Consider the following 12817-nt stretch of genomic DNA (forward strand, 5'->3'; position numbering starts at 1 on the left):
ACTGAATTCTAAAGCATTGCCAGTCAAGTTGAACAGGTTTTTTTTTTATACATATAAATCAATTATGTTTTAATAATTTAATTTATTCAAAAACTTAATTAAAAATTTTTATCAATCAGAGACATTAATTGATGTGGTCAGTAGTATTTTTTTTTTTCATTTTTCATTTAAATAACTAAGAAAACAAAAATCATTAACGACTGAGATCTTGACAAACAATAGTTTTGCCGACTCGTTGGAGGTAGCACTGTTCATTAATTTTACTTTTAAGAATGTAGCGGCTCATCGACTAATATAATTATTTTGACCACAAAAAAAAATAATAAACAATAAAAAAATTATGTTATTACTACAACAATTAACTACATCACGGTTTCGACATGATGATTCTAACAGTAATCCATCAATACTTGACCACAAATTAAATTAATATTATCATATAAACAATTATACAATTAGGCTACGGCAGTATTGTTGATAATTTGAATTGAATTATTTATCTGTATCATCGTCAGTATTAATTTGTTCAACTTTACATTTTTTTCAAAAATATACATTTATTTAATTAACTTTATTTTGTCAGTAAAGTACGATTGTTTTATTAGCAAGAAAAAAAAAAGAACTAAAACCATGTGATCAAAAATATCAAACAGACATAAACCACCAATTTACTACAAAAAATAACGACTAAAAAAAAAAGAAATTTTGTTATCTTTTCAAACATATTTACAACCATTAGTAAAACAATACCAAATCAAAAAAAAAAAAAAAACAAAAAGAAAAAACAAAAAAAACAATTGTCACAATAATTTTTTTTGAATAAATCTGACTGATAATTAATTGGAATGTTTTTTAATTATAAACAATTTATCTCAAATTGAAAAATCACCGGTTCAGTAAAATTCTGATAGTTTGTAAAATAAAATTTAAAAAGCCAAAAAAAAATTATCGAGCACAAAAAATAATAATTATAATTGAAAGAAAAAAAAATGTCAAATATTTTTTTGCTAACTAAATTTAATAAGACAAAAACAATGGCATTATTATTAATATTAGAAAATTATGTACATAAACTTGCTTGTATTATTTTTGTTTCGTTTTTTTTTTCCCTGTTTGTTTTTTTTTTCTTCCTTTTTTTACAAAATATAATATTAATATCATTAATGATAATAAAATGTAAGAAATATGTATGTTACAGTCTTTTCTTTGGTAACGAACCAAAAGCTGATATAACTTTTGTCCCAGAGGCTGAGGATAAATTACTAAGTGTAGGTTGTAAAATAACATTAGGTTTTATTGATGTTGCACCAGTTGATACTTGATCCCATTTACTTTTTCTTTTTTTTGCATCTTCATCAGCAGTCATTGTTGAATTATTTGGTCGTTTTGCTGTACCTGATACAATTTCAATTTTAGTTTTTTCTTTTCTTGTTTTTTCAAGTTTATCCATTTCAGCTTTTTGTAGCCTTGCTAATTCTTCATAATATGAATCTTTACCCCATCTAAATGGATCAAAACGTTCAGGTGGATAATTTGTACCAAGTTCATTGATGCTACAATATTGAATTAATTTTTCATATATTGATGGATTTCTAAAATCTTTACGTTCTTGTATAACTTGATTCATATCATGACCAGTATGATCCATTGTTCTAAATAATTGTGTTAATTTTTCTTGTATTTCAGTTGGACATTGACCTGGTGGTTCAGGTGGTATGATGACACCATCAGCATCTGGTTCGCCATCTGAAACTAATTCTCCTTGACGTGAGGGCAACTGCTCGGGTAATATGATACCTCCATTTATTGAGGGTTCATCATCACCCAGAGCCATTGCTGTCCCCTCGTCATCAGAAACAACTGTATCATCAAAATATGAAACTAAACGTTGAACCTTTGATGTTACATCTGTAACTAGGGAGGGTGCATTTGACAAGCTGCTAATTGATTTACTACCAATTGTAGAAGTAACAATTGGACTATTTGATGCTGATCTACCAGATTTAGGACTGTTGATACCCTGGGACTGACCAATTTGAACATTATGAGGGGCAGCCCCCTGGGGTGTGTTTGAATTCTCCTGAAGTTCATCATCAGCACCGTCCTCACCCTCCGAGTCAGTATAGGTGGCCGTTAGAGATGCCAGAGCAACACTTTGTACAGACATTGTTAGTTGGCTTTGAGTCCTTCTTGCTACCAAGCAATATTTTGTGTTGGAACTCACCGGTGTAGCGATGAATTCTTGATGTCAAGGACTCTTTTTTTTATTTTACAAAAATTAAAATATTTAGAAAAAAAAAAAAATAAATAAAAATAAAAACTTTTAAAATAAAAAAAAAAGCCCAGTGTTGACTTGGTGGTGACCTTGTATCTGGCTGGAATGTTATTTATCTGAAACAGAATTAAATAACATATAATTATTAATAATAACTCATTTTTTTATTTATTTTTAGATAATATATTATTATGATTTTATTGTGAATCAAGTGTCGAGACAAATTCTTGCAATTTTTTTTTATTTCTTTTCAAACCTTTTCATTCAGACTCGCCAATATGAGACATCTAAAAATAGATATACATATGTAGAAAATATGTTTTAATAAAATATAAATTAAAAATATTTTTATGAACTTTTTTACATGTATACTTACTGCATACACTTGACAAATATACTTACTATGTTTTGATAATTAAAAATGCTTTTGTATCATACACAAATAATTATTCTATGACAATAGTCATTAGAAAAGATAAATTTAATTATAAAACAAATTGTAAATAATAAAATTAACAATTTTTTGGAAGCACATTTAAAATGATAAAATTAATATTTGAAAGTTTGAAGAAATCAATAAATATAGTTATGATAATTCAATCAAAAAAAAAATTAAAAAACAGGTAAATTAATTATTGACTAAAAAAAAAGTGTAGCTTCTTCAAAACAAAATATAAAATGATAAATTTTTATAAATAAATATTGGCATCTTGTGATAAAGGTTTGTTTACTAAATATTTTATTAATTTATTTATTATTATAAATAAATAAATTAGAATCAAAATTTGTCTGTATGATGAAATGATATCTGTCAATTTAGGTTATGTACATGGATCAACATCCTGACTCAACATATTGACTCACCAGTTATTCCAAGCACTCCTTGGTTGTGCTTATTGACCATTCAAATCGAGACTCCATCACATTGCAAACATACTTCAGTTTTGTCTAATCCAAATGATGTTGATGATGGAAAAATTATCTAAACACCAAACTAATACGTTTTGTTACGGAATCAAAAGGTATAGAACAATGTATTTGTGAAATTAAATATTTCAAATATTAACACTTTTACACTGTATTGATACAATATTTATTTATTATGAATTATTTCCGGTTAAATTCAAGTAAACATTTATTTATTAATATTGAGTTTTTTATAACAAACATTAGCAAAAAAAAAAACTTTTTAGAGCAGACCTGACAAGAGTATCAGAATGCCTCGGACGCCATTTTACGTTTCGTTGTGTTAGTTGCAAGTTTGTTGCTCTATGGTTTTTAGTTTATAGTGGCAATTCTTAAAACTATAGCGCTGTTGTCTAATTCTTTTGTAAATATATTTTTGACAATTAAAATATTATTTATTTAATTATCTATTCTGTTAGTTGTGGTCAATCATAAATTTTTATTGATATTATTATCATAATCCTTTTTGTTTAATTGAAAAAATAAATCGTGTAATTGATATCAAGTATACATAGTGAAAAATTTAACCAATAACAAGCGTCCATTTCACTGACATCAATCCTGATTGGTTATTCGTAGAGTTATTCTGATTCTGGTCAAAACAGTTGACAGCACTGCTTTACATTCAATAAACGGTGTTCAATGTTTTTGTTTTATCATTCGATGGTGGGATATTGACTCGAGTTTATGTACTAGCATTTGTTTGTGCACACGTATTTTTTTTGCATCAAATTATTGATCTACTTGATATCTAATTTCGTATTATCTGATATAAACTACAACTGGTGAGTTTTTTAAATTGATTTCCTTAAATATCTTACTAATTTTTCATACCCGTACATCCAAATCAAACCCAAAAAAATTTATCCCAATATTCGTATTTTTATTATATATTTATATTGCAAATGTAAATATAGCTTTCTGTTGTTTGTCTGACGTCCATTTCGTGATAAGTTTTTTTTTTTTTTTTATTTAGTCATTACTCATTTAATAGTTTTCGACAACAGTCTTTTTTTTTTTTTGGTGTCAACTAAATTTTTATTAAAATATATTTTTTGAAATCTAAATTACAGTTTATTTATAAAAATATTTTTCATTTGTGGAAATTTAATTTTTAAAGGTAAAAAAAAAGTAGGACAACTAGTCTCTTTCGTGAGTCAGAGTACCGTTATATATATATCAAGAAATACGAGAATATTCTGTTAAATATTTTTTTTATCATGTCAATGTAATATTTTGACTCATTTTATTATTATTATTTTGTTGCCAAGGGGAAGTTTGACGCGACGTCTTGCTTGAATCTTGTTTTTCTTTTTTTTTTTTTTTATGAGTCAGTGTAAACATTGATGCGCATAATTTAAATGTTTTTTTTTAAGCCAATTAAACTTTGATTTTAATTGATATTGAAAAAACTTTGATGACTATCTGAGTACATATTAGTCACTTTTATTTTTGTTGTTTAGTTTTTTTTTTTCTACTGTCAAATCATTGGTGAAAATAAAATTTAATACTCTTGTATAACTGAAGCAAAACTAGACAATTATTTAATTTTTTTATTTTTATTTATTGCAGTTGAAAATGCAGATTTTCGTAAAAACCTTGACTGGAAAAACCATCACCCTCGAGGTAGAGGCTTCTGATACAATTGAAAATGTAAAAGCTAAAATCCAAGATAAGGAAGGAATTCCTCCAGATCAACAACGTTTGATTTTTGCTGGTAAACAACTTGAAGATGGTAGAACTTTGTCAGATTACAACATTCAGAAAGAATCTACTCTCCATCTCGTACTTCGTCTTCGTGGTGGTATGCAAATCTTTGTCAAGACATTGACTGGCAAAACTATTACTTTGGAAGTTGAAGCCTCTGATAATATTGAAAATGTCAAGGCCAAAATCCAAGATAAAGAAGGTATTCCACCAGACCAACAACGTTTAATTTTTGCTGGTAAACAACTTGAAGATGGTAGAACTTTATCAGACTACAACATTCAAAAAGAATCTACTCTTCATTTGGTTCTTCGTCTTCGTGGTGGAATGCAAATCTTTGTCAAAACATTGACTGGCAAGACTATTACACTTGAAGTTGAAGCTTCTGATACAATTGAAAATGTAAAAGCTAAGATTCAAGACAAAGAAGGTATCCCACCAGACCAACAACGTTTAATTTTTGCTGGTAAACAACTTGAAGATGGAAGAACTTTGTCAGATTATAATATCCAAAAAGAATCTACTCTCCATCTCGTACTTCGTCTTCGTGGTGGTATGCAAATCTTTGTCAAGACATTGACTGGCAAAACCATTACACTTGAAGTTGAAGCTTCAGATACCATTGAAAATGTGAAGGCCAAGATTCAAGATAAAGAAGGCATTCCACCAGACCAACAACGTTTAATCTTTGCTGGTAAACAACTCGAAGATGGTAGAACACTTTCTGATTACAACATCCAGAAAGAGTCAACCTTACATCTGGTATTGCGTCTACGTGGTGGAATGCAAATTTTCGTTAAAACACTTACTGGAAAAACCATCACACTTGAAGTTGAAGCTTCTGACACTATTGAAAATGTCAAAGCCAAGATCCAAGATAAAGAAGGTATCCCACCAGACCAACAACGTTTAATTTTTGCTGGTAAACAACTTGAAGATGGTAGAACTTTATCAGACTACAACATTCAAAAAGAATCTACTCTTCATTTGGTTCTTCGTCTTCGTGGTGGTATGCAAATCTTCGTCAAAACATTGACTGGCAAAACCATCACACTTGAAGTTGAAGCTTCTGACACTATCGAAAATGTCAAGGCCAAGATTCAAGACAAAGAAGGTATCCCACCAGATCAACAACGTTTAATCTTTGCTGGCAAACAACTCGAAGATGGCAGAACTTTGTCAGATTATAATATCCAAAAAGAATCAACCTTACATTTGGTTCTTCGTCTTCGTGGTGGTTATTAATTATCTTCACGAATCAACATTATTAAAAACTCAATTATCAAAATTAAAAAAAAATATAATTTCTCATTCCATATTTCTATTCTTCTTTTATCATTGAGTATAAAATAATTACTCTTTATTTATTTTACATTTTAACTTTGGTTTTTCTTGCAAAAAAAAAAAAAAAATATTGCAATGATTTAAAAATAAAAATTACACAAATTAAAATGTTTGTATCTGTCTTCTTATTTTTTTTAAAAAAAAACGAATATTCCTTCAATCTCCTTTCATTTACATAGCAATTAATTGAAAATTATTTTTTTGTTTATTAGATAATAAATATTTAAACTTCTGGACCTGAAAATATTAAATAATTTTTGTTTTTGAAATGAAATTTATTATTTTTGTATTTACTTACCAATAAATCTCAATAGGACTGGTAGAAATATAAGACCATGTGATGCACCAATGATAACAATACCAAGATACATTCGAAAAAAAAATACTTGAATAATTTGGGTTTTTGCAAATGCAAGCACTGTTATTCCCACAAATTTCGTCATAGTAATTCCAGAGAAAACCTATTAATTAAATATCAACTGTTTTATTAATTTCTTTTAAAAAATGTTAATTATATTTATCACAAAAAAAAAAAAATAATACTTACAGGACTTCCCATCGTTGATAATGCATCAGATGCTTTACTAATTCTTGAAAATTTAATTGAAACTAAATACAATCTTACAATATGACTGCAAAATTCAACAGATATACCAACAGTCTGTAAACAAATAAAATTTTCTCCATAATAAATTGTTTAAATAAATTTTAAAAAATATATATAATACTCACCATGACAAGATTAACTAGAGACACTGCATTCAAAGAAATATTCCACCAGTACATAAATCCAAGCATGTTGATAATAATCATTGTCTCAGTAACAAGAACAACAGTTGCAGAAAATAATGATAAACCAGTAAATAAAAATGTAACAATAAAAACAATAACAAGTGATAAACCAAGAGACTTTAAAGTTTCTCTCCAAATTGTTAAATACTGTTCATAAAATACATAAAAAACACTACAAATAAAAAATATAAAAAATTAAAATTAACAATTAATTTAAAATACATTATTATATAAATAAATAATTAAACCTGTATGGAAAAACTTTGATTTCTTTTTCAGTAATGTTGGCTTGATTGATCATGATTGAAATATTGGAAGCAACAACTCGTGCTGCCTCTAGAGCATTGTACCAGTCAGCATCATTTTTCAATGGTGTGTGATATGTCATGAAATATGAATCCTGAATATTTATTCTATCACCACCACCATCATTGTCATGATCATCGTAGGTATATGTCATTGCCTGATTAAAAATAATTAATTATAATATATTTGTTTTCTTTTTTGTTTTAGTATTGTATAAATAAAAATACATCAAGGTATGCTGCTCGACCACTTTTACTGCAACTTTCATCTGGTACATCCATCAAAAAGTAACCAATATATTTTCGAAAATCATCAGCATTTGGCCGTAGTCCAAAATTGTTTTTGGTGACAGGACACTGTTCACATTCAGAAGTTCTGTCATGGGGACAAAATGATGAATTACTTTGAAACTGCAAACAACAACCGTCTATCGTTATCCAATCAAAGTAATCGTCAATCCAAGATGATGCTGGCTTGGCAATGAAAGAACTGAAATTATTTTATTTTAATATCATTTTGATATTTAATAATGCTAAGACTGAGTGATAAATTAATTTTTACATTTACTTACATTGTTGATTGTTTTGATGCTGTAAATATTTGAGTATATAATGAATCAGAATTACACTTTTGTCCTCCACAAATTGCATTCTGTACTTTAGTATCACTGTAATTGAGACCACCTGTTACCACAAAATATACTGGTGGTCCCATTGACAACAAATCTTGCATGTACTAGACAAACAGAAAAAAATAAAAATTTAATTAGTCGTCGACAATAAATATACATGTATTTATTTTTTTTTTTTTACCTCAAAATATTTATGAACATAAGAATCTCGAGGCATTGATAGCTTTTGATCCAGACCAAGCTTAACGTTTGCTCCAATAAATCCATTTAAAGATGTAACACCAACAAAGAATATTAAAACACAAATCCCAATAGATTTTTTCATCAACAATGGAGTATAAAATTTAGTAAATATTTTACTAATAAATCCATAATTTACTTTAGCATTTCTTTTTTTTGCCACTTTGAAGCAACAAAATATATCACAACGTCCATTCTAAAATTAAAATTTACATATTTGTTATTCTTGTTTTTTTTTATCTTAAACTTTATAAAGGAAATAATTTACTTTGTATCTTTGAGTATCTAGAGATAAAAAACAAATAAATGCTGTGATTTGTAAAAAAAATTTGATAAACACAGCAACTGATGAAAATAATGCAAATGTTTTTACAGCTGGCATTGATGACAATGTACCAATAAGAAAACAAAGACCTTCAGATAAACTTGTCAATAGTAATGATGGTCCAACCAAAGCCAATATTCTTCCCAAATGTTGTGATACAGTTTCTTCAGGTTTAGCTATATTCCTTTGATGTGTTTGAACAAGAATAAAAATATCATCAATACCAATAGAAAGTATCAAAAATGGTATGACCTGTTGAAGAATAAATTTACATTTTAATTGATTTATCAATTTTTTTAAAATAAAATAATGATTGAACTTGCCTCAATTGTCAGTAGAGTTGTTGAAGTTCCAATATAGCCAAATATTCCAAATGTACATGCAACTGAACTTGCAACTACCAAAATTCCACTTACACTCAAAAATACACGTGACGTTATCTGTCACAGATTTAATAATTGCCATTTTTTATTTAATTAAATTCTTCAATAAAATGTAAAATAAATTAATATTTTATTTAATAAACTTACCGAACACTTTGGTGAAAATTGAAATGATCCAAGAGACAAAATAATCCATAGAAACATCAAACCATAACTTATGATAATTGTCGAAAATTCAGCTCTAGATGTTCTATCTAATTCATCCTCAATTGATCTTTCAGCACTATATGCTATTTCCATAAAATTTGGACGTTCATTATCATTCCAATTTTTCATAAAATTAAGATATTTTTTTTCCCATTCAAGAATACGTTTTAATTCAATTTCATTGGCAGTATTTTTTACCATAAATGTCATTACTAGTCCAGTTGAATTTATTATATCAAATGTGTCATGTAATTTTTTACTGTCATTTAAAAATCCTCCGAAAGCAATATCTGGTATTATTGGTCCTTTGTATGGAGCAAGACATAATGGATTATATGGATTTCTATAAAAGTTTAAAAGAAATATAAATTATTTCGTTTAAAAAACTAAGGAAATAAATTTGGCTTGTTTTTTATTTTTAATTATTTACTGTAAGCATTTGTAAATGTGATTTAAATAATTAATTTCGTATCCATCAATTTCTTCTGTTTCATTAAATGTATCAATGTCATTTTGAAAATATCCCCAAATACTTTGAACTGTGCACAGGTCAATTGTGACTGGTCCAGTAAAATCACTTTGTACTGGAGCATAACAAATTTTATCTAATCCTTCATCAGTTTCATTACCAATCTGTTATTAAAATTAAATTAAATAGAGCAATAGATTTCCCTGGTAGAAATAATCTCTCCGGATTTTTCCGGATTTTCTACAGAATTGAGACTTCCGGAGATATTCAGAGAAAATCCGGAGAAAACCAGAGAAAGTCCGAAAAGATTTTTTCCACCAGGGTTTGTTTATATTTATAAAATTTTAATTTTTTTTTTTTACCTGAAAAATTTGTTGCTGTAATTTATAAACTTCTAACAAAAATTTTTTTTGAAAAACTGGACCAAATGTGAGAGCTTTATCTGGAGTTTCATGTTTTATCTGTAATTTAAAATTTATATATTATAATTTTATGATAATTCAAATAAAAAGAATGGATTATTTACTTTTTTAAAAATTTATACATTTTCAAGACCAACAGCTTTGATGTAAATTTGTTCTACTCGATAAAATGGCGTAAATTTATTGTCAAAATATTCTTTTTCCATTCGAGATCTTGAGTCAGGTGATGACCATATTTCAATGGGGCTTACGGTTACTTTGAGCAAAAATATCCCATAACTTAAAGCCAAAATAATTACAAAAAGAATGCATAATATCGGAACTGGATGTGAAGCAAAAACTATTAAAAAATAAACACAATTTAATTAATTAAAAAATTTAATCATCTGTCATTAAAAAAAAAAATAACATTTGTAATTACGTACAGTGTCCCCATGTCCTGAAAAAATCTTGAAGCAACTTATTAAATAAAATACTACAATTATTGCAATTTTGTCCTGAGTCAATTCTGTCACCTGTAATATTAAAAATAATATTAAATTTAAATTATTTTTTTTTATTATACATTAATTAATAATTATAAAGAAAAGTGAACAACTTGGCAAACATTTTCGAAGATATATGTAAATAATTGAAAATATAAAACTGGAAATAATCACGAAACATCCCAATAAAATTCCATAACCATTGAAATTAAATATTGTAAAAAATTCATCTTGGATTTTCCATTCAGCAAATGGGCAAGATGATGGACAATCAATGCAACTACAACGTGTTGATGAATTCTAAAATTAAAAATAATATTTTCTTTTTATTATATTTGTTATTCAAAATAAAAATATTATTTATATTATATACTTTTTTTTTTTAAGATAACAAATTTAAACTAACATCATAAGCCTCACTACATAATTTTGTCGGTGGATTTAATGGCTCAACAAGATTATTTGTGTTGTTGGATTCATAGACATAATTCATTTGAAATGGAACAAGTGGATTATTATTTACATCACCCAAATACTCGTACCATCTTTAAAAATATAATTTTAATTAATTGAATATTAAATTAATCAAAATAATTATTGTCTTACAATTTTGGATTACACTTTGCATGTTCACCACAGCCAATTTCCATTGCTAAATATCCACTCATTGGATGAACGACCTTGCTACATGATTCAAATGTTGAATTAACATATTCATAACTTATAAAAACATTAACTTCATCAATATAATATTTTTTAATTTCTGTATCATATATTATATTGACTGCTTCCATAAATCGACTTTGATCATGTGCGCATGTAAAATCACAAATTCCCCGTATCATATTTTTAATACACGTTGTACAACGACCAAAAATTGAATCAGCCATTCTCAAACTTGTGTCCATTGTGTTAATATTATCAGCATTGCAACAAGTCAATGGATGATCTGATAAAAAATTCAGTTAATTGACATACATTTTTAATTTATAAATTATTTTACCTGTTTCCATAAATAAATGTGGACATCTTTTACGTAAAATAGCTTCAGCTGAATTATCATTAATTAATTGTGCTGAATTTGATGTTGGACAATTTTGCTTGAGGCCATCATCTGAGACATGACATTCACCATACCAAACACAATGATAATCACTCGACAATACTGGCACACTTGTAAATACTAATAAAAAATAATATCCAATATACACGTTCATTTTAACTACAATATTTTAAAAACAATTTAATTTTAATTAAATCTTTTAAAGAAAAAAAAATTATATATTCTCGATACAAATTAATTGTCACAATTGATTATTTATAAAATAATTTTTTTTATTTTATTTTACAAACTCTCATCGATAAATTACACACAGTTATTTTTTAATAAGTGATTGAATTATCTCGTCGAGCATTTATTCACAAATGATGATAAAAAATATTAGAGATCAAGAATTATTTTATCAATGATAAAATTATTATTATTGGCAGGTATAAATACTAAATACACTTGACTTCTAAAGATATAATAAATTAGCCAGTATTGTATTATTTATCAAACACGTGAAAAAAAAAATATATACAATGAAATTTAATTTAATTTATATATTTAATTTTATTATTCAGGTGTAATAAAATGAAACGGGTTAAAAATTACATTTACATAGAAATAAAAATTGTTCCAAGTGTATAGATAAAGTTGTTCTCCATGTACCATTACGATTAATTATTTTCTCCGCCTTTTTCCGAAAATGACGGAAAAGTTGGAGGAATGACGGAGAAGGTTGGAGAAATGATGGAGAAAAAAACTGAGTGTTAACTATTTGCCAACCGTTAAAACTTTAGTTAGTTAACTAATAGTTAAATTTATTTAACTACTAATTAACTGTAACTAATAGTAGTTGCCAGCTACCTAGTAATGCTCAGTAAATTTGTAAAGCTTTTAGCATATGACATGTGGTTGCGCAATGGTGTATTTAGGTGATATTAATTTGGAACAAAAATTATAAATTGTTTTTTTAAATAAAAAACGCACTAATTATAATCATAGAAAATTTTTTATTTCAATTTTGTTAACAAAATGTATTGTATATGAATATAAAAATACAAACATGTTAACCAGTAACATGTTTGTTAAATATAATATAAAAATAAAAACATTAATACACATCAAATGTATGATTTATTATTAAACATCATAATGGTTTTTTAACTTAGTAGTTTACAGTAGCTAAGGAATTGAGGTTGCCAAAGAATTATATTTTA

General features: G+C 26.8%; 3 protein-coding genes across 4 annotated transcripts; 1 reads left to right on the forward strand and 2 right to left on the reverse strand.

The window, feature by feature from the left end:
• Positions 1 to 175: 175 nt before the first annotated feature.
• LOC122861147 (SAP30-binding protein) lies at positions 176 to 3593 on the reverse strand. The gene is made up of 2 exons (XM_044165342.1): positions 3140 to 3593; positions 176 to 2391 (listed from the first exon to the last, which is right to left on the reverse strand). Exon 2 carries the CDS (start codon positions 2165 to 2167, stop codon positions 1193 to 1195), a length of 975 nt encoding a protein of 324 aa, XP_044021277.1. The 5' UTR covers positions 2168 to 2391; positions 3140 to 3593; the 3' UTR covers positions 176 to 1192.
• A 293-nt stretch (positions 3594 to 3886) lies between these two features.
• Positions 3887 to 7345, forward strand: LOC122861146 (polyubiquitin). The gene is made up of 2 exons (XM_044165341.1): positions 3887 to 4026; positions 4814 to 7345. The coding sequence occupies exon 2, from the start codon at positions 4820 to 4822 to the stop codon at positions 6191 to 6193; it is 1374 nt and encodes a 457-aa protein (XP_044021276.1). The 5' UTR covers positions 3887 to 4026; positions 4814 to 4819; the 3' UTR covers positions 6194 to 7345.
• On the reverse strand, positions 6444 to 11922 carry LOC122861144 (NPC intracellular cholesterol transporter 1 homolog 1b-like). 2 transcript variants are annotated; one of them, XM_044165339.1, is made up of 19 exons: positions 11556 to 11922; positions 11159 to 11501; positions 10959 to 11097; positions 10666 to 10852; positions 10493 to 10582; positions 10190 to 10407; positions 10008 to 10106; positions 9607 to 9809; positions 9117 to 9519; positions 8910 to 9026; positions 8530 to 8838; positions 8203 to 8457; positions 7962 to 8125; positions 7618 to 7879; positions 7333 to 7547; positions 7025 to 7256; positions 6840 to 6953; positions 6591 to 6753; positions 6444 to 6529 (listed from the first exon to the last, which is right to left on the reverse strand). In XM_044165339.1, the coding sequence occupies exons 1-19, from the start codon at positions 11767 to 11769 to the stop codon at positions 6516 to 6518; spliced, it is 3741 nt and encodes a 1246-aa protein (XP_044021274.1). In that variant the 5' UTR covers positions 11770 to 11922; the 3' UTR covers positions 6444 to 6515. The 2 variants fall into 2 exon arrangements, with proteins under 2 accessions (XP_044021274.1, XP_044021275.1); XM_044165340.1 differs by having other exon boundaries at positions 10675 to 10852; positions 11556 to 11769.
• Between the last annotated feature and the right edge of the window lie 895 nt (positions 11923 to 12817).

The sequence above is a fragment of the Aphidius gifuensis genome, linkage group LG1 (assembly GCF_014905175.1).
Source record: "Aphidius gifuensis isolate YNYX2018 linkage group LG1, ASM1490517v1, whole genome shotgun sequence".
Classification (NCBI taxonomy): Eukaryota; Metazoa; Arthropoda; class Insecta; order Hymenoptera; family Braconidae; genus Aphidius; species Aphidius gifuensis.

Coding starts and splice junctions, on each gene's coding strand:
- LOC122861147 (XM_044165342.1), bottom strand. CDS start 2,167: ATGTCTGTACAAAGTGTTGCTCTGGCATCTCTAACGGCCACCTATACT.
- LOC122861146 (XM_044165341.1), top strand. CDS start 4,820: ATGCAGATTTTCGTAAAAACCTTGACTGGAAAAACCATCACCCTCGAG.
- LOC122861144 (XM_044165339.1), bottom strand. CDS start 11,769: ATGAACGTGTATATTGGATATTATTTTTTATTAGTATTTACAAGTGTG. Junction 9,027..9,116: donor AATTTTCACCAAAGTGTTCG/GTAAGTTTATTA, acceptor AATCTGTGACAG/ATAACGTCACGTGTATTTTT. Junction 6,954..7,024: donor CTCTAGTTAATCTTGTCATG/GTGAGTATTATA, acceptor ATTTGTTTACAG/ACTGTTGGTATATCTGTTGA.